The sequence below is a fragment of the Pipistrellus kuhlii genome, unplaced genomic scaffold (assembly GCF_014108245.1).
Source record: "Pipistrellus kuhlii isolate mPipKuh1 unplaced genomic scaffold, mPipKuh1.p scaffold_m20_p_113, whole genome shotgun sequence".
In the NCBI taxonomy this organism is placed as follows: Eukaryota; Metazoa; Chordata; class Mammalia; order Chiroptera; family Vespertilionidae; genus Pipistrellus; species Pipistrellus kuhlii.
This window is the reverse complement of record NW_023425420.1, coordinates 361,246-384,719: the sequence shown is the minus strand read 5'-3', so window position 1 is coordinate 384,719 and position 23,474 is coordinate 361,246. Positions and strand designations below refer to the sequence as shown.

Genomic DNA, 23,474 nt, shown 5'->3' with positions numbered 1-23,474 from the left:
ACCACTGCCTCCCACACGCTTCCACAACACAGACAGGGAAGGAATGGATCCTCAGAGAACCATCTCGGTGTGCGAAGACCAAAACCAAAGCTACTGCCAGGAAACCACAGACCGCAGTCCTCCAGGTGCAGACATCAAAACCTGCAGCAAAATACTAGCAAACCAGCCCAGTGACACATGAATATATTAATTATAGCCATGACCAGGCGGGATTTATCCCAGGAATGCAAGGTAGGTTCAACAGACAAAAATATCAATCGATTATTAATAAAGAAAAAAATCATATGCTCATCTCAACTGATGCAGGAAAAGCTTTTAACAAAAAACCTACGCCCCTTTCACGGTAAAACAAAACAAAACAAAACAAAACAAAACAAAACAAAACACACTAAACAAATTAGAACCAGAAGAGGACTCTCCAGCCTGACAGAGGGCGGGCACAGAGCCCATGTCAGGAGCGAGGCCCGCCCACGTCCATTCGGTGATGTGCCGAGGCTCTCCCAGGCAAGGGAACAAGAGGAAGAAAATGCACCGATTGGAAAGGAAGAAGGTAGCAAACCCTCGGGAGTCCCAGTGTAACACGCGGGCCGGCGCGGCTACAGGACAGACCGATCCGCAGCAGCCAGGCGTGTGAGGGGATGGGCACTAGCCACAGCCACCCAAAAACCAGGACCAGCGTTCCGTGGCAAGGGCATCAGAAAGGATGAACTGCGTGGGAACACGTGTGACAAGAATCGTAGGATGTGCACGCTGGACGTCACAGGAACAGCACTGGATGGAGGGATGAGTGGGACGCTGTCCTGGGCTCCCTGTCAGACGGTCACATCGAGGTGGCCCACCTCCCGGTCCACAGAGCTCAGACCATCCCGATGGCCCCAGCGGCTTGTGTGTGGACAGACAGGCTGATCCAAACACTCGGACGGGAAGACAGTGACCCCACGTAACCAACACAGCGTCCAGTCCCGAAGACAGGCTGACCCCCCACAAGGGCAGACAGACGGACGGAGCAGAACGGAGCCCAGGACCAGTGCAGAGGAGGGACAACGGATGGCCACGAGCGGGGAAGACACGGCCCTCGGTCACGCCGTGGACAGAGGCCCGGACAGAAGAGCCGGACGGTAAAAGCCTCAGAAAAGGACGTTCTGTTTCTGAAAACGAAGTGACCCACCCGCCAGTGGGTCACAGGCAAGGTCACCCAAAGTCCTACATGCCCACCCTACACTCCCAGAATCCCCTTGTGCACAGAACGGAGGGGAGGGCCTCTGGTCTCCTGTCACCTGACAGGTGAGGACACGGGCACTGAGTGAGGTCACGGGTGCACCTTAGTGTGCGAACGGATGAGCGAACCAACCCACCAACCATCGCCTGCACCTCCTGGAGCCCCGGCCACAGCCCGGGGGCCGCGCCTGGCCCTCCGTACTGGCCTGGAGGCCACCGAGGGGGCCGTGGGCGCTGCCAGGCTGTGACGGGGGCAGGGCCCAGGCCCCGGCCCAGAACACCGGGAAGAGCTCCGAGGTCAGGCAGAGTTCAGGTGCCGGGGGGGGGGGGGGGGGGGGGGGGAGGCTGAGCCGAGACTGTTGACAAGGCGCAGCCCCGGCCCAGGTGGCAGCCGCCCTCCGGCTCCGCTCACAGGTCCTGGCAAGTCGGCGGCAGCCGTCTCCTCCGGAAGCACAGCTGTGGGAGGCCAGCCCTCCCTGGGACCACAGAGTTCCGGGACCCTGGCAGGAGAGGCTGGCCCAGGGGCCACTGCCTGCTCCCCTGAGGGCCCTGCGGAGCGAGAGGCCTGGAGCAGCGAGCAGAGGCCCCATCTGCCCAGCAGACGCTCCTCAGCACCTGGGGAAGCCTTCCCTCGTCCCACGGAACCGCCCAGGCTGGCCCACGCAGCCCACGGGACAGCCACGAGTCTGGGCGGTGGGCACAGCGGGAGCCAGATGGGCCCCGAGCCCACCCTGCCCAGAGCCTCCATGGCCCAGCTGCAGAGGGCACGGCCCACCAAGGGCCCAGAGGCTGATGAGGGCGGCACCACTGGCTGTGTGTTCCTGCCAGTCAGGACATGGGGTCTGACAAGGTGGCCTTAGGGCCCAGTCCCCCAGGGCGGGGGCCCACAGCCCATGCTCCATGGCGGGGAGGATGGGGGGCGACAGGAACTCTATGGCCCAGGCCCAGAGCTGGCCACGTGCACCCCTCGCCAGCGTCTGCCTGAGACAGTTGGGGGGAGTGGTCTGTCCCCCGGTCTGCCCACCCCCACATCCCAGCCTCCCTGCGGAGCCGGTGGCAGGGAGCACCTCGGGGTGAGACCCGCGTGCAGGGCGTCCTCCCAGGAACGCTGCCCACTGCCCGGAGGCCAGGGCCCAGACGGTGAATGCTCCGCATTTTTTGGCAGCTCAAGGGCCTGGCTGGGAACAGTCACCGTTTTATTCTGAAGACGCCACACGCTCTGCGCCCCAGGCCCCTCGGAGTGTGGGGGAGGATTCCAGCCTCGGCAGCAGCCGGGGTGCAGGGGGGAGGGGGGGACGCTGGAGAATGTGGGGTGACAGCGGCTCCAAGGCCAGCGGTGGCCCCGGAAGCTCCACCGTCAGTGCAGTCATAACAACGGGGACCGAGGCCCCAGGGCCCCCGAGGGCCCAGCTCTGAGCAAACAGCCTGCTGCCCCCTTCGCAGCCCCTGGCGACCCACGTCCGAGGAAGCTCAGCCATCCTCCCGAGGGGGCACCGGGCCCACCTCTCCCCTCAGCCACACACACCGAGGAAGGAGGTCAGGGAGCTCCGGAGGTGGGCGGGCGCTGAGTGAGGCTCAGGCCTGGGGCTGGCATCAGCCACGGCTCGCACTCCCTGTCTAAGGAGCAGCTTGAGCCTCGCCCTCGGACGGCAGGGGTTGGGTGAGGAGACCCCCAGGTTCCTTCCCAGCACAACCACAGAGAAATGGCCCACTCGCTAAGGTCACATGGCAAGGTCATCCAAGGTCACAGGAGACGCCCTGGCTACATGGTGAAATGCCCCAGGCTGGGCAGCCCCAGGCAGGGACCAGCCTCCTCCTTGCCCCTCTGGCTTCTCAGCAAGTGGCTGAGGGTCAGCAGACCCGCTTGCCTGCCTGCCCAGGGGCATTGAGGTGCTCGCTCTGCTCTCAGCCATGGGCGTGAGGCTGGCAGAACCAGCAGGAGGTCCAGGTTCCCAACTCCATCCTCAGGGTGGGTGCCAGAGTGCAGGAAACACGGCCCAGCGTCTGCATAGCCACGCAGAGACGGGCATGGCCAGCTGTGGGGACACAGCGTCCTCCCACGCGGGCGACCCTGGTGGGGGCACTGCCTGGCCCCTTCCACCATCATGGTTCATCCAAATCGACATCCTTGTAGGTTGAACTCTGTGTCCCTGTCCGAGATGGGAACTAGCTGGCTCCTGAGCCATCATGCAGGGGCAGACCCATCCCCTGGGAGCTGGGCCCCTCAGACAGAACCGCCCTCAGAGACACCTGCTGCCCACCCCCATCGCTGCTCTTTGGCTCAGGTCCCCCGAGAGGGTCAAGGTCATGCCAAGGGCACAACTCCATTCCTGGACTGGACTTGGAGGGATGCGAGGCTGAGCAGACCCAGGGCTGGACTGTCAGCTCTTCAGTCAAGTCTGCTCCCTCCCACGCCGGGCTCAGGGCCTGGCGAGAGGGAGACGCCCCACATGACCCATCACCTGGCCCCTGACCTCCCAGCCCCTGGCCTCCCAGCTCCTGGCAGCCTCCACACAGGCAAGGAGGGCGTGGCCAGGGGACCACGGGTCTCCACGCAGGTGCATGGGCACAGGGGCCCTGCCCCGGCGATGCTGCAGCGTTGGGCCCAGGACCGAGGAATGGCCACGCTGAGGCAGGGTGACCTGCTTCTGCAGGAGGCAGACAACTCAAGACCCAGGCCCCACCTCCTCTGCCTCCGCATGGCTGGCCCTCGCTCTGCCCGAGCGCAGCCCACACGAAGGCCCGACTGGCCTGGGCTCCTGGGCTGCAAAGCCAGTCTGGCCACACCCAGTGCAGCCCAGGCTGGCACTGCCAGTGCCCGGGAAATGCCAGGAATGCAGGCAGCCTGCAGGCAGAGGGCGCGGCTCCACCAGGACCGGCCAGTGCAGGAGGGCAGCCAGCAGGCGAGGGGCGGCACCAGCGCCACGGGCACCTGTCTCTCCCGGGGCACCTTCTCCTCCCCAGGGGCAGGAGGCTTCGGGCAGACCACTCACCCACTGGCATCAGGTAAGGAAAACAGCCGTGTCCTCGGCGTCTCACAGAACAAGCACATACATGACACATCCATACATCTAACATGAGACACATCCTCAGGCACAGGGTCGAGCACAGCACCGAGGCGGCGCCCGCTGGGCCTGGGCAGGTCACCCAGCCAGGGACACCCCAGGCCCAGAGGCTATGACCGGCCCTCCAGGTTCCTGCAAGAGCCAGGGGATCCAACCAACGTGCTCACCCCTTCCCCTCACCCCAACCTCCCAGGGCATCGTTCAGATAACCACACGGAGAAAAGGTGTGCTGAAGAAACCCAAGTGTACAAGTGTAATATGCAAATGGCCCAAAGGGCAGACTGATCGGTCAGCAGGGGGCGGGGCTGGCAAGCCTCCAGTCTATATATATAAAAGGCTAATGTTCTGAGTGTTCATCCAAGCAATGATGTCACGTAGCAACGCCCGGCTTCCTCTCCCTAGCGACTAGCCTCCTTGGTGTTTCTTCAGCCCAGGAACTGGACCTGCTTTATAGCCAGGTGCAAACATTTTACACTTTAACCAAATGTCTGTTTAGTGTTTTCACCTCCCTCATCTCATTTGATCCTCACAGAAGCCCTGGAGTAGGCAGATAGGAGACTCAATGGAATCGTATTTTCTTTTCATTAATCGGAAAATCGAGATTTAGAAAGCATAGAAACTTGACCCAACTGAAAAGAAATGGTGAGCCTTGACAATGATTTCATGTTTTCTCATTGCGCAGAATAGAGTCCAACACTGCTGCAGTTAAATATCCTACTCTGTGTTCTTCCTGAGTGATCTACAATAATTGCTTCGTGTTGATATTTCCTGCTGTGCTGCCGACAATTGCCTGAAAGAGAAGTTGGGGTGCTTCACTGGGCTGGAAAGTTTAGTTGCATCAGAAAGCAGGTCTAATTAAGCAAGTTTGTCCTATATCTATAAAAGGCTAAGTTGACCCGTGCATGAGCAATACATATAAAGCTCTCGCTGGTGCCAATCACATGTGAGTTTCGATCTGTCATTGTCGATCGTGAATTTGGTTGACACTTCTGTTAAGAGAAAGGGTGAATAACGAAGTGAACGCATTTCTTCTAATTCCCTTTGGATGTGCACGAATCCATGCACCGGGCCACTAATTTCTTTATAAAAACCCTGCCACACACAGACACTGAAGACAACCCTACAGGCAGCTGGGGTGTGGCCTCAGGATGGGGAGCAAGGTCCCACCTCTGAACGTCACTTTCCTCACCCACGTGGCTGCTCTGAAGGGTGGACTCTCCATCTCCATCACAGGCACAGGCGAGGGGGCTCCTCTGGCCCATGCCCACCAGGTTCCGGTCCTGAGAGCAGGCTGCACTGCAGGTTCTGGCTGGGGGAGCCAGCCAGGGACACCCGGGCCCCGAGGCTGTGACCTCCCTTCCCTCACCCCCCCAGGAGCCCGGTGGCCACCATGGGCTGGGACCAGAGAGGAAACCAGGGCTCGGTTGCCCACCTAGAAAAACATGATCACAAACTGCGTGTCATGTGCATGGGTTTTGCTGGTGTTTTTCTTTCCCTTTTGGTTAAAAAAACAAAAAGCAAAAACAACAAAGAACGTAACAGGCTCTCAGGTATATAAAACTGGTAATATTAGATAAAAATACAAACATCACCTTTACAAAACAAAAACGGAAAACAACACACACACGTTTCTCTGGAGTACATGGAAAGCGTAACATCTTACCAAAAATAAAGGATTTGGGTTGTGTCGACGCGGGCAGCGGGGGAGGGGGGCCGCCTCCCCGGCCACACCCAGGGCAGGGTGCGGGGACGGGAGGCGGGCAGTGTCTGATTGGTTCACGCAGTTCTCTCGGCATGGCTTAAATTAAAGAGCAGATGCACGGACAGCCAGAAACAGCGAGGAGTGATGCGTAGGCGGGTATACCATGTTTATTTTAATACATCTCATTCGTTCGCATCCTGCCCGGAGGGAGACTGTCTCACTGTCCCGACCGGTTACAGCAGCCTGGTGTGACCGGTGTCAATGCCATCCAGGAGATAATTTAAAAAAAAAAAAAAAAAAAAAGCTAGGCAGAGAGTAAAAAGAAAGCTTAATAATCACTTTATGGTGTAAAAAAAAAAGAAACCCACTTAAGGCTCTCAGGAAGTTCGTATAGACTTAAACACTACAGCAAGGAGACGCGCTCCGACCGCCACAGCGGCTCCGGGGCCCGCGCCCGTGCCGCCCGGCGCCGCCGTCCTCCGCGTCCTCGGACAGACGTCCCTCGGCCGGCGCCGCCGCCGTCCGCAGGCCCCTCGGCCCAGGGCGGAGCGTTGGGAGCTCCCGGTCTGTTCTGTGTGCTCGCTGTTTCGGACAAGGACGCTCTGACCGGCTCGCCCAGTGCTACAATACTTGCTTTGATGTCACATTAAACAAACGTATACTGTCTCTTTGTTCTCCAGGGTGCAGCGCGTGGAGGCAGTTTTTCACGGAGGAGAACAAAGACCGCACGCTGGCAGTGAGCACCGTACATAGTAGGTTCAGGAATGTAACACGCCATGTACATCCGTGTCCCGGGAAAGGGCCGCTAGCTTATCCTCACCTCACATCTGCAGGGAGAGGGAGAGAAAGACACTGAGAGGCGGGCCCAGGAGCACACGCAGCGAGGGCACGCACCCCTGAACACACCCGTGTGTATACACGTGTATACACACAGCGGCAAATCTCAGCATTTGATGTTTTTATGAAGCATTTCAAATGCCCTCGGGCTCGTTACCCTTTCTGGACATCCTGACCAGAGCAGGGATGAGGCTCTCAGAACCTCACAAGAGGCTGGAGAGCAAGCCCCACCTCCCGCGGCACACAGCAGGGAAGCCGAGGCCCAAACAGGTGCTTCCGTCTCTCTCCTCGCCTTCCTCTTCCAGCGAGGCCATGATGTGGTCCCGGGGCTCTGGCAGCCACTTCAGGCCGTAAGGCAGCGCTGAGGGGCGACGCCACCAGCCAGACAGGAGGGGTCCCTGCCCAGGCCCATCTGCACTGCGCCGAGCTCAGAGCAGCTCACTCAGCTGCCTCACTTGCCGACTGCTCACCCCAGCACCTGTACCTCCCCCAGGCCCGAAGTCCGAATGCAGGGCACCTGCCTCGCACAGTAGCGTCTGTCGGCAGCTGGCCCGGGGCTCAGACGGCCCCCAAACCACACCTGGGCCTTTCCTCCCCAAGACCCCACATGGGGGCACCTGGCCCACGGCCTCCTGAGCCCTGCCCGCAGACAGTGTCTCCGGGGATTCCTCTCCCCACTACTGGTCTTGGGTGCCACGGGCCCGAGGAAGGACCAGGCTCCCCTGCGCCGAACAGGCCAACACCAGGCAGGCTTGAATCGCTTCCTCCATGCTGATCCTGGCTGCCCAGACCCCATTCTCTTCTGGCAAAGACTCCATTTCCCAGGTTCCCTTGCTGCGGAGGGACGGCCCATGCAATTAGAGCGAGCCCCTGAGTGAGACTCCTCCCCGCCTCACTATTTCTTCCAGCCAGGAGTGTGGGTGTGATCTCTGGAGCTTTAGCAGCCGTTTGGGGCCGCGAGGCACCTCTGAGGACGGACAGCACCGGTCCTGGACAGAGAGGGTCCCTGCCGATACCCCGAGGACCTCGCATGCTCTGTCCCCGTCTTTCCGCGAGGCACCCACGTCTACCTCAGAGACCTCAGCCTCGGCAACCCTCACTGCAGCCTCAGCCTCAGTGTGCTCACCTTTCCAATGGGCACATGACCGGCCTGAGCGGACCCTGCGGCCAGGAAGCTCCCATCACTCCCCTCGGGAACCGCCCTGGCCCCCAACCAGGGAACAGACTAAAGCCAGGCCAGGCCTCCGGGCAGGAGGGCCGTGGATGCAGCTTCCTTCCATGTGGCCAGAGGGGAGGCGTCAGGGACGGGAGCAGGAGACCACAGCCCAGCTGGACACCAATCACGGCCAATCACGGCCAATCAATCATGGCCAATCACGGCCAATCAATCGCGGCCAATCGCGGCGCGGCCTCTCCTTGCGTGATTAGCCCTGTGATCAGCCACCGCGCCTCCCCCGTGGGACGTGGCCTGTCCAGCCACGGCTCCTACCTGGTTGGCTGCTTAGGTGGGTTTTAACCTTTTCCTTTTCCGCTTTTTACCTGCCTCCCTACGCCTTCCTGTTGACAGAAGGGCGGGAGGGTGAGTGGCCTGGGAGGGCCGCCCGGGGGTGGCGGGCACTGAACAATGAGCACCGGGCAGCTCATCGCCTGGAGGAAACCTGATCCATCGCCACACGACCTCCTGGCCCCCTGGGTGCCACGCTGCCACGCTGTGCAGCCCGGGCAGTCTGTCCGAGGGGAGGCCGGGACCCCCTCCCCCTCTCCTCCCCCCCCCACACACCACACTGCAGCCAGAGGCCCAGCACCAGCCTTCCCACCAGGATGGGGCCTTCCTCAAACAGGTCTCCCCTAATCACCCAACCGGCCGACCCGCCAGGGCCAGAGACTTAGGACGCTCACCCCACTCCCTCACTGCAGCCGGACCTCTCCTGCCAGAGCCACGCAGCTCGCCATCCCCGCCGACAAGACGGCTGGTCGGCGAGCATCTGACTGAGCTCACAGCAGCCGATCCCACGGCCCCGGAGCCCTGCTCCCCTCAGCCCAGAAGCCAGGCTGAGAGCCCTGGGGACGGTGAAGGGACCCGAGGAGGGACCCAGGGAGGGACACAGGAGGGACATGGGGAGGGACATGGGGAGGGACCCGGGGAGGGACCCGGGGAGGGACACGGGGAGGGACACGGGACGGACACGGGAGGGACATGGGGAGGGACATGGGGAGGGACACGGGACGGACACGGGGAGGGACACGGGAGGGACACGGGGAGGGACACGGGGAGGGACCCGGGAGGGACACGGGAGGGACACGGGAGGGACACGGGGAGGGACACGGGACGGACACGGGAGGGACATGGGAGGGACACCGGGAGGGACACGGGGAGGGACACGGGAGGGACACGGGGAGGGACACGGGAGGGACATGGGGAGGGACACGGGGAGGGACACGGGGAGGGACCCGGGGAGGGACATGGGAAGGGACACGGGGAGGGACCCGGGGAGGGACACGGGGAGGGGCCCGGGGAGGGACATGGTGAGGGACCCGGGAGGGACACGGGAGGGACACGGGGAGGGACACGGGAGGGACACGGGGAGGGACCTGGGGAGGGACACGGGAGGGACACGGGTGGGACACGGGGAGGGACACAGGGAGAAGGGAGGGACGTAGGGAGGGACCCGGGGAGGGACACGGGGAGGGACATGGGGAGGCGGGGAGAGCGCAGCTCACCTGTCTCCTCCTCGCGGAAGTCCGGGCTTGGGCCGGTGGGCGTGCACGTGCACTCCAGGTGCTCCTCCAGCCGCACCTGAACTTCTTTTAACTTTGGCTTCTTCCGGATGTACTCCACCTTGGCCACCTGCCAAGACAGACCCCGCGTGAGCCGGGAGGGGGTCGTCCTCCACCTCCGACCTCCGACCTCCGACCTCCAAACTCCTCCCAGCGGAAAGGCAGGAGCTAAAACAGGCTTCAGACAGCGTCTGTGGTCTGGTCCCATTTCACCTTAAAATAAACCTCACAGCCTGGCTGGTGTGGGTCAGTGGATAGAGGTTGGCCTGCAGCCTGAAGGGTCCCAGGTTCGATTCCAGTCAAGGGCACATGCCCGGGTTGTGGGCTCCATCCCCAGTAGGGGGTGTGCAGGAGGCAGCCGGTCCATGATTCTCTCTCACCATGGCTGTTTCTATCCCTCTCTCCCTCTCTCTGCCTCTCTGAAATCAATAAAAAATAAAAAGTAAGCCCCACACGGGTGCCAGGGGGTCTGAAGGCTGTGCTTCAAGGTGGGAGCTGGGCGGGGGCGAGGACTGGAGAGCTGCGGTGAGGGAAGGTGTCTGAGTCCGTGTTTTAGGTGCATCTGGGCAAAGGGCACCTGGTGGTTATGGGGAGCCACGGCCGAGCAGGGCTCCTGCTCCAGTCTCCCCCAGCGCGCACCTCTGTCCCGCAGGCTTCCCAAGAACGTGCCGAGTGTTACCTCCTCAGAAGCATCCTCCACACCAGCCGGGCCCACAGGACGAGACATCTACGCCCTAGAGACCCCGTTCCCGGAACCTCAGCCCAGACCACCCTGGGGCCCACCTGGGGTCCCCATGGCCCTCCCCCCTCCCCCCTCTGTCTGCATCTGGGCTGCACCTCATAAAACAAACATCCCACTGCCCACGCTGAGGGGGCCAGGTAATGAACCACAGGCAAATGCACCCCAGAATCCAGCGGGGAAGCCGCCCCCTCCACACGGGAGAGCCACACCCTGCAGGGGGCGCCACCGGGTTATGTCCTGACTGACGGGGCAGAGTCAGGGCAGAGCAACCTGCGTGACGCCCAGCACTGGCCGAGCCCCGTGGGCGAGTCACTGAAAGGCTCACAGCCACCGAGGGCTCAGGCGCACCCACTTTACAGATGAGGAAACTGAGGCAGCAGACGAGGCTTGTTCTTTTGCTGGGAGGAGGCCTGGACGGAAACAGCGGGGCCCTGAGCTGGTCCTTAACCTGGGGACGTCCTAACTGGAGGAAGCCCGTACCCTCAGGTGTGACGGCTCCGGGCCCCGCAGCTCCAGGCACCACGTTCCCAGGTCCCAGCCCGGCTCCACGGCCTCCCAGGACCAAAGCCAGCCCCAGAGGCTCCTGGGCCTGATGGGCAGTGCCCGGGGCCACGGCCAGCTCCCTGAGCCCAAGCCGCCGGACTCTGACCACTAGGCTGTCCCCACACCAGCTCAGGCTGCCCCGCCCACCAGGGCGCTGGAGGCTCTCACTGAGACCTTCACCCCAGGCTCTAAGCTAGACCACAGCCACGAGGTCCCCAGGTGCCCCAGCTCCGGGCACCCAGGGGGGCCCACCGCCCTGCCTGCAGACAGTCCAGCAGGCAGAGCAGGTCCCCACGCCTGGCGCCCTGGGCAGCCCGCTCACTCCTGAAGGACTTCGGTCCAGGCCCACAGGCGGCCTCAGAAGACACGGGAGCCTGGTCTGCAGCTCGCCCCGAGAGAGGGGCTCCCAGCAGCTCCTCGCCCTGACCCACCATGGCCTCTGCGCAGGCCACGGCCTGAGCCACCGGGCATGCCGCCGTCCGGACCCAAGGGTGGACTGGGGGATAGGCCCGGGGCCGGCCACACGGGGGCCAAGGAAGTACCTGCTCCTCAGGGATGCCGGCCTCCGACCCCAGCCCACGGCTGCCCACTTGGGGGGCCTGGGGCCAGCGGACAGGCTCGGCCACGCTCCCTCTCCGTGGCCCCTGTGGGTGACCACGCCCGGCCCGGCTGCCATCTCCGTCTGTAAGGGGCCTTTGTGGCCCCGAAGGCCAGGAAGGCAGAAACCAGGGAGGAGCTGCCCCGCCCAGACGCCCACCTACCTCCAGCCCCTCCGGGACACGGCCCCGGGGCCGAGGGCCGGCTCTCCCCCCACACGGACCGGAACGGCCCTCACAATGGGCCCCTGTTCCCGCTGACCTTCTGTCCCCGCAGCCAGAACCCAGCGTCTGGGCCGGATGTTTTCCTGCCAGCCTCGCGGGTGGGCAGGGCAGGGCGCGGGCAGACCAGCTGCCGGATGGAGGCCCCAACCCCGGGCTGACCATGACCCCGCTGGGGCAAGGAAGGCCGAGGGGAGGCCCGGGCCCCCTCCACCCCCCCGCCCCAGGCAGAGACGTGCCTCCCGGGAAGGCTGGCCCCACACGCCCGCCCTGCCGCCCCTCCCTCTGCCAGGCATCTCAGCCGGGACACCTCTGAGCCAGGACCCCGCCCGCCGGCCAGCGTCCCGGCCTGGGAGCACCTTGCCCGTGGCCCACGGCACGGAATGTGCCTCCTCAGCCTCCTCGCGGCAGAGCCCGGTCCCCAAGGACAGGAGGCCCAGGTGTGGGTCTAAAGGGCCTTCTTGTGCGACAGCCGACCGGCGAGGCCTGGTCCTCCTGAGGAGGCCCCCCTGGCCTCACGCGGAGGCAGGGCCGGCCTCAGGGCTGGACAGCAGGGCACCAGGAATGAGCTCCACCACCCTGATGGCCCCTTCCACCCGGAGGGCGGGCGCACCTGCCCAGGAGGCTCAGCGGGAGGGGGAGGGCCCGCAGGCCCACTGCCCAGGAAGGACCCACACCCAGGGGCCCAGACGGGGGCCCTGGTGTCACAGCCTCAGCCTCACCCCGAGAAGCCAGGAGGCGCCCCGGGGCTCCTCCAACCATTTCCTTCCTAAAGGGCTGGCTCTCCAGGGCTCCCGGCTTCAGACCCATTTTACAGATGAGGTTAGTGAGGCCGGAGGGGGGACCCGTGTCCCCAGAGGAGCTGCCAGCCATTGGCCACCAGAGTGACCTGAAGAAGCAGAATGTCCCCCCATGACTCAGGTGGGGGCTCAAGGAACTCCTACGTGGCCTTCCTGGCCCCCCGCCCCCTCCCCCATCCTCCCCCAGTGCTGCCCTGAAGGCACCTCGGCTGGCCCAGCCTGAGGGAGAGGGTGAGCCAGCCCAGCACCTGTTCCTCCTGAACAGCACCCCCAGAAGGAGCCCCCTGAGACACACTCCATCGACACCACGAGAGGAGGTGCCCTCCCCGATTTACAGGCATCATGCCCAGGGCCACCCCAGCAGCCCCTTCCTGCCCGTGTCCTGGGGAGAGGCTTTAGGGCCCCTGAGGACGCACTGTTTCCTGTCGTGCAGGGCCCCACACCTGCCCGGAGCAGGAGACGGACCGTGGCTGTACAGGCTCGGGGCCCCAGCCCCCAAGGGGCCGTGTGGAGGTTGTGGGTGCTGTGGGTGCCACAGGGAAGCCGTGGATGCCGAGGGGTGGGTGCCGGGGGGAGGGGGCGGGGCGGCCGTGGCGTGGCTCACCTTGACGCTGCGGTGGTGCACGCGGGACGGCTGGCACTTGACGCTGCTGGTGTTGCAGCAGCCGGTGCAGCGCTTCACCTCCACGCACGGCGGCCAGATCAGGAAGTTGGCGGATGTGGGGTCCACCTGGCTCCGAGGTATCTCGTAGATGACCGTCCTGGTCTTACAGACGGCGGGCACAGCCTCCTCTGCAGAGGGAGAGGCTGGTGAGCCCACGTGGAGAGCATGCCTGTCCCTGACCCCGCCCCTGCCCCACCCCCATCCACTGACCCCGCCCCCTTCCACTGAACCGGCTACCTGTCCACTGACCCCGCCCCCATCCATTGACCCCGCCCCCTTCCACTGAACAGGCTACCTGTCCACTGACCCCGCCCCCTTCCACTGAACAGGCTACCTGTCCACTGACCCCGCCCCCTTCCACTGAACAGGCTACCTGTCCACTGACCCCGCCCCCATCCACTGACCCCGCCCCTCTTCCACTGAACAGGCCACCTGTCCACTGACCCCGCCCCCATCCACTGACCCCGCCCCCTTCCACTGAACAGGCCACCTGTCCACTGACCCCACCCCCATCCACTGACCCCGCCCCCCTTCCACTGAACCGGCCACCTGTCCACTGACCCCGCCCCCCATCCACTGACCCCGCCCACCCGGCCTGGGCTGCAGCCCCTCATGGGGCCGGGGCTGCTGCTTCCTCCAATGGACACGTGTCACAGCCCCAGAGTCCCCTCACCCCAGGGGGCCGCTGAGCTGTCCCAGGGTGAGCAGGGGCTCGAGCCCCGTGGGGAGAACCCGGGGAAGGACAGAGGGGTCACAGGGAGGGAGGGGTCCCACGCCGGCACAGCAGGAAGGGACGTGGGATGAGCCAGGCCTGGACACCCAGGCCCTGAGCCCCCAGGAGGACCCGGGTCTTTCTGCTCCGTGCGCCTCGCACGGCCCACAGTCCAGCCCGAAGCCTCACGGGCAGGACACCAGGTGGGACCAACAGACGAGAAACCCACCCCGGGCCCCAGACAAGTGCCCGGGGAGCCCAGCCAGCAGGGTCTGCAACCTCCCCCGCCACCACCCCCCCGCAGCCGCCTCCCCACACCCCCTCGCACACCCCGGCATGCACAGCCCAGCGGCCAGCATGGAGGGGGCACTCGCTGCCCTGCAGATGGAGGACCATCCGCTGCCTCCGCCCGTGCCAGCTGCCACACCCGCCTCACACGGGCGGGAGGACCTCGGGGAGCCTGGGGGACCCAGCGGGGACCTGCGCCCCGAGAATAAGCCACCCAATGGCTGTCCCAAGGGAAGTCTGCACTCCCAGCACCACCGGGGAGAGGGTCCAGGGAGCCTGGCCGTGGGCTGGGGTGGAGCCAGGAGGCCTCAGGCCCAGCCCCTCATGGCCTCCCGGGCTGGACAGGACCGACCCCTCCAGGGAGCCCAGCTGCTGGGAGGAGGTGGCCTACGTGGTCACCGCACAGTGACTGTCACTGGGGAGGGCCCAGCTACCTGAGCCAGAGCCACACCCTCCACAAGGCCCCCGAGGGAACTAACGCTGGGGCGGGGGTCGCCTGCCCAAGGCCAGGCAGGGCCCACTGGCCGGGCGGGAAGCAGGCAGCCCGATGGCTGGGCGGGACAGCCCAGCCCCGACCGACCGAGCCCCCAGGCAGGACGGTGCAGAGCCCCTCGAGCTCAAAGCGCACAGCCCGGGCTGCTCTGTGAGGCAGACAGGAACCAACATCCCTGAGCCGGGGCTGCGGTGAGGCCCTGGAGCTGGGGGAGGCGGGGGGCAGCCAGGATCCGCATGACGAGCTGGAAGTGGAGCCCGCGTCTCCCAGCGCGGCCTCCGGGAGCAGGCCCCGACAAGACCGGCACTTCAGGAATTTATGACGGCTCCCTCTCCAGGGGCTCCGGCGGGCGGGCGGGCGGGGAGACACCCTCCGCAGGGAGGGGCCCTGGCAGGCTGGGCCTTTGTTTGGAGAGGAAGGAGGGAAGCGGTGTGGGGCCCTCCCACCCCCCAACCCGGCCCCTCGCTCACCGATGCTCCTCTTCCTCCGCCGGAGGGGCGCGGGCCACTGCTCGGGGGCGTGCTTGGCGGTGCGGCCCCCATGGGCCCTCAGGCTGCTCTCCAGAGCATCCTCGACCCCTGAAGGTGCAAAGAAGACAGGTGACCAGCCACCCCCGGCCGGCCACAGCGCCTCCTGCAGCTCAGCCCCACCTCAAGCTGCAGGACAAGGGGTCCCTGGAGACGGCCGACCCCCGTGGGGAGTGCCCGGAGGTGCAGGGTGTGAGGCTCAGCTGCCCGGCACCCCACCGACCCCACACAGCCCACACGGAGCCCCCACGCCCAGTTCCCTCAGCGCAGAGCGCGGCCAAGCTGTGGACTCGTGGGAGGCAGGGTGTCCCCTGGGCGCCTCCTCCGAGGAGTCCCAGGTGAGGGTCCAAAGACCTAAACCCACAGGCCAGCTGTTCCCAGTGGGGCCCCCTCCCAGATGGCCCCTGGGAAGCACAGCCAGGCGGGTGCTGCTGGACGTGCCTGCGTCTCCCCCTACCTCCCCCACACCCTCCCTGGACCCTCACGGAGGGGCCTAGCCTTGGAGGCATTGGAATCAGGGCCAGGCGGTGGCTGACAGCAAACCCCACTGTTCCCGAAGCAAGTCCGCTGAGGGGGACCCCAAGAAACCCTAGGGGGAGCGAGCCCCACCGAGCTCAGCAGGGAGCAGCTGCAGGACTGAGGGGGGTGACTGACAGATGCAGGCACTTCGGCCCCCAAGTCCCTGTGGCTCCCAAAGCACGCTGTGTGGGTGAAGGCCCCAGGGCTCCAATGAGAACTGGACCCTGGTCCCCAGGGCTGCTGAGAGCCCCCCAAACACATGAACTCTCCCCCGCCTCTCCTCCCAGGGCCCCCAAGTCTCAGAGGAACGAGGGGTAAGGGGGGTCAACTGCTTTTGCCTTTGCCCCGACCCAGCAGGGGGCTGTGCCACTTCCCCTCCACCCCGCCACCGCCCCGGGGATGCCCACGGGCCGGGGCCCTGAGAAGCCGGGGCCCTGGGAAGCCGGGGCCCTGGGAAGCCGGGGCCCTGAGAAGCCATGCCGCAGCCAGAGGCTCCTGCAGCGGCACAGAGGTCCCGTCCGCCCCTCATCGCCCGCCAGGCGCACCCTGGCCCCAGGAGGCCCGGACGCTGCCCACTCGTTCTAAACCAAGAACGAGCAGCATGCCCACGGGGCCAAGGGCAAGGGCCGTGCTCTTTTGAAGTCTGAGCGGAACCCAACTTTTCCCTCAGAATGACTCAGAGTTCCACGACCACTGTTTTTTCTCGACCCAAAATAAGATCGGAACAGAACTACTCATGCTGGAAGAATTTCCCATCAGCCACTGGTTCCAAGAAGCCCTCTTTCACGAAAAGAGGGACGTCTGTGAGTCACGTCCGTGGTGCCCTCTCGCCATCGCCGGACGGAGAGCTGAGTGGCCGGTCCACCCTCGCAGAGAGAGAATTCAGCACTCAGCACCGTTCCCACAGCCCGGGCTGACTGCTGACCTCTGACCTCAACACGAGTCTCCCCCGTGTGCGCACCTCTCTGGGCCTACAGAGGTCCATGACGAGGCATGACAGAGACACACGTGACAGGACCGTGTCCCTCTCAGCCCTCCCCCCCAGGCCTCCTCCAGCCCCATAAACAGATGACGGGCTCCCAGCTCACCCACCGGCCAAAATCCCACCGGCTTTGGGACGAAACGGCAGGAACCGCTCTGGTCCTGCAAGCCCACCCTCCGCCCATCCCGATGGGTGGTCAGCACCTGCGGACTGCGGTCACTCCCGCTGGCGACTCAGAAGGCAGAGAGGGCTGCCGTCAGGCTCCGAGGACAGGTGACCTGTTTCCCTTGTCTTTTAGGCCTCAGGCCTCGGTCCTGGCACAGTTAATGGCCGAGATGGGATCTTTACGTATCACTCACTCAATGACCCACGGGCACCAGGCCAGACAGCGCAGAACAAAGCCCCGGGCCATTAGACAAACAGGCCCAAACTCCACACACACACACACACACACACACACAGGCCCAAACTCCACACACACACACACACACACACAGGCCCAAACTCCACACACACACACACACACACACACACACACACCCAAACTCCACACACACACACACACACGCCCAAACCCCACACACACACACACACACACACACACAGGCCCAAACTCCACATACACACACACACACACATACACGCCCAAACTCCACACACACACACACACACACACACACACGCCCAAACTCCACACACACACACACACACACACAGAGGCCCAAACTCCACACACACACACACACACACACGCCCAAACTCCACACACACACACACACACACACACACACACACAGGCCCAAACTCCACACACACACACACACACACACACACACACTCACACACACACACACACACTCATATACACACAGGCCCAAACTCCACACACACACACAGGCCCAAACTCCACACACACACACACACACACACACACACACACACACTGGCCCAAACTCCACACACGTGTGCGCACACACATGCATGCTCACACTCACACACATACACACAGGCCCAAACTCCACACACACACATGCACACACATACACTGGCCCAAACTCCACATACATGTGCACACACGTGCACGCACACTCCACGCACATGCACATGTGCACGCATGCATACACACATGCACGCACACAGGCATGCGGGAAATCGAGCCCCTTCTCCCCGCTCAGAAGCATTCACAGGCTCAGTGAGGGAGCCCTGTGCCTAGGCCTCCGACCACACCTCCCGGAGCAGCAGGCTCAGTGTCTCCCTGTGAAATGGGACTGCAGCCCGGTCCCTGGGAGGAGCCCAAATCCCACACACCAATCACAAAGCTGCGTCCACAGGAGGTTTAAAAACACTCAGTTCTGATTCCTGGGGTTTGGCCTCCCACTGGGGCAGACGTGGAAACACCCCCTGTCCCCTCCTCCGCACCAGCCGCTCCCCACTGAAGGGGGGGGCTGTTAATGGCCGGCAGGGCAGCCTGATCCTCCACAGCTGCTTACAGCCTTCCCAGCGCCCCTGCGGCCCCTCTCCCTCCGGCAGGAGCAGGAGCTGGGGACCCCCTCCCCTGCGAGCTCCAGAAGCAACAGGTGCAGCCCCTGAGCTCAGCCAGAGGCCTGGTCTTCTCTGGTCCTCAGCTTCCAGGTCTGAGAGAGGGAGGTGGCCAGGATCAATACTCTGGGGTGTGGGTCACCAAGGACCCCTGGAGGCCCTGCGCTCCTCTCACCCCAGGCCTCCCGGCACTGCACTGAAGTCTGACAGGTAGGCCCGGGCAGGTGAGCCACCCACCCCCCTCCTTGGGGGCGGGGGGAGGGGAGCCCCTGGGCTGTTTATGAGGGGCAATTCGAAACCAGCCAAGAGCTGACTGGTGAATCCCGGCTTTCACGGTGGAGACCCTGGGCCCGGAGCTACCCCCACCCCCACCCCCCTGGAGGGCAATCAGGGTGGGGGTGGGGAGGCGGTGGGGGCGGGGCTGCAGACTGAATAAGAATGGGGCCTGCGGAGAGTCGATGGCTCGTTTCCCGGGCCTCCACAGCCCCCCCAGGGGACACCCCCTCCTCCAGCCAGAACAAGAGAAAGCTGGGGAGCTCTCTGGGAGGCAGTCTTCCCCACACTACCCCCAACCCACCGGGACCACCTTCCTGGCTCCCCCAAAACAAGCCCTTCTCCCCGGGGCTACTCACCCGGGAGCAGATAACACCCCCACCCCCGCCCCCTCTGATCTCCCGGTGAAACCCTACCCCTGCGATAAGGATCCGCCGAAGGATTTCCTGGGTCAGGAGAACAGACACCGCGGCCGCTGGAGGCCGTCCTGGCACGAAATGAAAACAGAGCAGGCCTCTCCAGCACAATTAGGTACAAATTTCCAAATGGCGGGACAGGGCTGCCCTCCACGCCCCACACCCACCGCTTTCCAGGGAGAGATCTTCCCCCACCCCTGCTGCCTCCAGCCCTCCCGGTTCAGTCCAGAGGCCCTGATAGCAGCGTGGTTCCCACGCGGGACACGCGTCCTCCTGGACCGGCCCAGCCCTCTCGGGCCCACACCCCGGCAAGGCCACCCAGCACCCGTTCCCCTTCACCAGCCACGCCGTCTCCGACCGGTGCCCAGTCCAGATACCAGAGCGAGTCCTGCCCGCCGCACACACAAACGTGTCTGCGGGGGCTGGGCTCCAGGGCCTAAGGGCTGGCCCCGAAACAGTCCCCAAACACCACACGTGTCTGTCCTGGGCGCACCTTTTTACAGCCTCGTGAAAACAGGAGACAGGCCTCCCGCCACCAGGAAACCACAGCCTCCGGCAGGAGTGGGGCGAGTTCCCCAGGATGCAGAGGGACCCCTGCCTGAGCCACCGCCCGGCCTGCACCCAGGCCCTGTCCTCCTCCAGGGCTGAGCCCGGGGCCGGGGCCGGGGGCAGGCCCGGAGGCGCACCTGGCCGGCCGGCGCCCTCGGTGGCTGAACTCTGGGTGGCACACGCGGCAAGTCCCTTAAGGCAACACCACCGCGGGGAGTGCAGCCCGCGGCGGCGGAGAAAGTGGTGATTGGAAGAGAAACTCCTGACTCATGCGCCTCGGCGTTTATGGCCCGGGATTGGATTCTGACCTTTCGGTGCGCTCCTCCGGGCGGCTGGAGCGCGGGAGGCGGCGGCCCGAGCGCAGGGCCCCGCGGCGCGCGCCCTCCCCGCGCCCTCCCCGCGCCAGGGCAGGGGCGCGATTTACCTACGGAGTCTATCTCCAGGAGCCGCTGCAGGTCCCGGATGCTGTGGATCTGACTGTGCGCCAGCCGCTCGATCACCTCGCGGGGGATCTCGGCCTCCTGCAAGCAGAGCCCCACGGTCAGCCCGGCAGCCCCCGCCCCACCCGGCCCCCGCCCCATGGACCACCTCGCCGCACGAGAGGCCGCCCGCCGCCCGACCCCCGCCCTGGCCGTGGAGCCTAGGGAGACCCCCACATTACCCGTCCCCACCCGTGCCTGCCCTCTGCCAAAAAAAAAAAAAAAAAAATCCCGCCCCGCCTTTACATTTTCAAAACGAAGCCCCCCACCCCACCCCACCCCGGCCCCTCCGCGGGGTGTCCGTTCGGGCGGCCTGGGTGCCGGGCCCGGAGTTTCTGGTTCGGAGGGAAACCAACATGCAGAAGCTCAAGTTGAAATGCGTCACGGATGGGCGACGGGAGCCGGGCAGCCCTGACACTCATCCCGCCGCCGGGGCTGGGGCTTCCCCGGACCGGCCGCCCGCCCGCGGGGGAGGGTCTGCGGCCCCGCGCGCACACACCCACCCGACACCCACCCGCCCCGGCCCCCCGGCGCCCAAAGGACGCCCCGAACCGCCGGGGCCGCGGGAGCTGCAGGGCCGGGAGGGTTAAACCTCCACCCCGGCGGCTCCGGGTCCCTCCCAGACAGCCCCGCCGCCGGCCTCCCCTCCGTCCCGGCTTTTCCAGGGCCTGGGGCTCCGGGGCTCCGGGGGCTCCAGCACCAAGTTCCCACGGGGGCCGGAGAGGGTGGTTTGTCACAGGGGGCTCCGGGGACTCGGGGTGGAGACCGGGAGCGGGCGGGGGGACGCGGGCCCGGCTCGGCCACCTGTAAGCAGGCCCGGCGGGCGGGACTGCGCCGGCCCCGCCGCTCCGCCGGCTCGGCCCCGGGGACCCGGCGCTGCGGCTCCGGGCCGCCCGCCGGACCGCGAGACCCCCACCTGCTTCCCGGCCGCTCTCCCCGTCTCCGTCCCCGGCTCCACCGGCTCCCACACCCCCCTCCCCGGTCCCCACACCCCGGCCCGCACTGCCCGCCGCGCCCGGTCCTCCCGGAGAGACGCCCGCGCCCCCGAAGTTTCTCCCGCTCGTCCCCGGGCCCGCGCGTCCCTCCGCGGCGGGGCGACGCCACACGCTGGAACTCACCGCGCGCTCGGGCGGAACGCAGACCCACCAGTTGGGAGAATTTAAAACCCGAGCCCCCGCAGAACCCAACGCGCCGCAGACCGAGCCGGGCGCCGGGGAGCCGGGCCGCGGGCGGCGGCGGCGGGGGGCGTGCGCCGGCGGCGGGGTCCGGGCGGGCGGGGGCACCCACCTCGGCCAGGGCATGGGCGAGGCATCCGCAGCCGAGCAGCAGCAGGCAAGCCCAGGTCCTCATCGCGGCCCGAGGCGCAGGCGGCGCGGCGGGGAGGCGAGGCCGCGGGGCGGGCGCTGCAGCCGGGCTCCTGTGGCGGCGAGACCCGGGACCATCCCTCAGGAGCGGCCGGGGAGGCGGCGCGGGCTGCGGGCGGAGCGCCCGGCGGCGGCGGCGCGGAGGCAGCGGCGGGAGGAGGAGCGGAGTGCGCCCGGCGCCGGGTCCTCGGGCCGCCGGCAGGGGGTGGGGACGGAAGGGGCGGAGGGCGGGGCCGGGCTTCTTCCCTGGTGCGTCCCGGTGCCGCCGCCGCCGCGCTCGCTCCCGGCGCCGCGTTAGGAGCGACCCGGCCGGGGATCCTGCGCGTCGGCGGCGTCCGCCCGGGAGGGAGCCCGCCGCCGGGCAGGAGCCGCCGCGCCGCCCGCCACCTGTCCGGGCGCCCGGCCGGGCTCGGCCGCGGGCTCGCGCTCTGCGGGCTGCGGCGGCCCCGCGCCCACCGCCGGCCCCGCGCTCCTCCGGCCTCTCCTCGCCGCCGCCGCCGCCGCCGCCGCCAGGCCGGGCACAGCGCGGCCCAGCCCAGCGCAGCGCGGCCCGCGGCCTGCGTGCGCCCCTCCGCGGCGCGCCCTCGGCTCCGCCCTCCGCCGGCCCAGCCGGGCAGCCGCCGCCGGCGCACGGGCCTCGCCGCGGGGCCTGGGGGCGGGCGCGGGACCGGGCGGGCGGCAGCCACCGGCAGAGGGACGGGCGCGGGCGGAGCGGTGCGGCTCCGCGGGGCGGCGTGTGCGGCCGGCCGGCGGCGGGAGGGGGTTATAGCGCCGCCGCCGCCGCCGCCGCCGCGCCCCTCCCCGCCCCGCCCTCCGCCTCCCGGTTCCAGGCCGGACCCGCACCTCCGAGGCACGTGGGGTCCCGGAGCACCAAGACGCACACGCTCCCGCGGGCGGGAAGCCCATCCACACCCCGCGCCCTCGCCCGCCCCTCCCGCGTCCGCCGCGGGCCTGCGGCACCGGCCCGGGGAGGAGGGCGGAGGCCGGAGAAGCCGGCTCGCCTCGGCCCAGCGGCGGCCGCGGGCAGCGCCAGAGCCGCGACGCCAAAAAGGGCAAAAGCAGCCGCCCCGCGCTGGGCCCGGACCCCCTCCTCCCGGCGCCATAAAAGGAAGGACCGCGCCGCGGAGGAGCGGGCGGGGTTCGTGCGCTGCGGGCGCTCACCTGGCGGCGGCCACGCGCCCCGGACCCGGCGCCCGCGGCGTCCGGATGCGGAGCCTCCACCCTCATCCCGAGGTGCGGGGCGCCCGGGGCTGCGGGGTCCCCCAGGCCTCGCTCCTGCGTGGAAGGCCGGGACCTCGCGGGGAAGGGGGAGAGGGAGCCGCTCGTGGGGAACCCCGGAGAGATCGGACGGCGGATCGCGGGGCGCACAGAGCGCCCCCTCCCGCCCGGGCAGCACCCGCGGGGGCGGAGGCCTGTGCGCGGCCGGACTGCTCGCCTCCGGTGGGTGCGCCCAGGCCTGGAGGACTCGCCCTCCTGGGCCAGGTGGGTCAGGTACCCGGCGTCGCCCGCCTGAGCTCATCCCGCGAGCGGGAGGTGAGGTCAGGACCAGAGCAAGCGGGGTGCGGAGCAAGCGACCCCAAAGCCTTGGAGCCAGGGCCCTGGCAGTTCGGGCGCCGCCCTGGCATGTCAGAGGCCGGTGCGGAGGGGGTGGGGGGCCAGGGAACCATGGTGGCCGTTCCTTCCAGAGGCCTCCACACCCTGCAGCCTCCCCACAGCCCGGCCCTGCAGCCCCGCAGCCTGGGGAGAGCGGGAGGGAGGCCCGGGCAGAAGCAGGGGAACTTGGAGACCACGAGGAGCACGTGAGAGCCAGCCCTTGTCTGTCCCTGAGGAACCTCCTATCGCTTCACAGACCCCTGGAAGCTTCTGGAAAGCAGGCAGATGCCACCGCCAGGCCTCTGGCTGGAGCCGGTGGAGCTGTCTGATGTCCATGCAGCTGAGAGAGGCCACAACAGGCCGCTGAGACCCTGGTCTTGGGCAGGCAGGCCCGGGACATCCCCTCGGGTGGTACCCAGGGTGGGAACGAAGAAGGGGGCGCTGCACAGGATCCCTGGGGGGTCCCCGCCCCTGAGTGGCCTGGCACCTCAGGGACACCCTGTTCCAATGTGGGGCCAGCAGAGAGATCTGGGGGCACGGATACTCTCAGACCAGAGTGGGCAGGGGAGCAGG

At 66.4% G+C, this 23,474-nt stretch overlaps 1 protein-coding gene across 6 annotated transcripts; it reads right to left on the bottom strand.

Annotated features, from left to right (window-relative positions):
• Nucleotides 1–5,829: 5,829 nt before the first annotated feature.
• Nucleotides 5,830–22,426, bottom strand: PDGFA (platelet derived growth factor subunit A). Of its 6 annotated transcripts, none has more exons than XM_045579760.1 (7): nucleotides 21,232–22,426; nucleotides 19,894–19,986; nucleotides 15,131–15,238; nucleotides 13,108–13,295; nucleotides 9,544–9,670; nucleotides 8,312–8,379; nucleotides 5,830–6,812 (listed from the first exon to the last, which is right to left on the bottom strand). In XM_045579760.1, the coding sequence occupies exons 1-6, from the start codon at nucleotides 22,409–22,411 to the stop codon at nucleotides 8,324–8,326; spliced, it is 1,752 nt and encodes a 583-aa protein (XP_045435716.1). In that variant the 5' UTR covers nucleotides 22,412–22,426; the 3' UTR covers nucleotides 5,830–6,812; nucleotides 8,312–8,323. The 6 variants fall into 6 exon arrangements, with proteins under 6 accessions (XP_045435716.1, XP_036288501.1, XP_045435718.1 ...); XM_036432608.2 differs by having other exon boundaries at nucleotides 19,890–19,986; nucleotides 21,232–21,294; XM_045579761.1 differs by lacking the exon at nucleotides 5,830–6,812 and adding an exon at nucleotides 7,729–7,811.
• Between the last annotated feature and the right edge of the window lie 1,048 nt (nucleotides 22,427–23,474).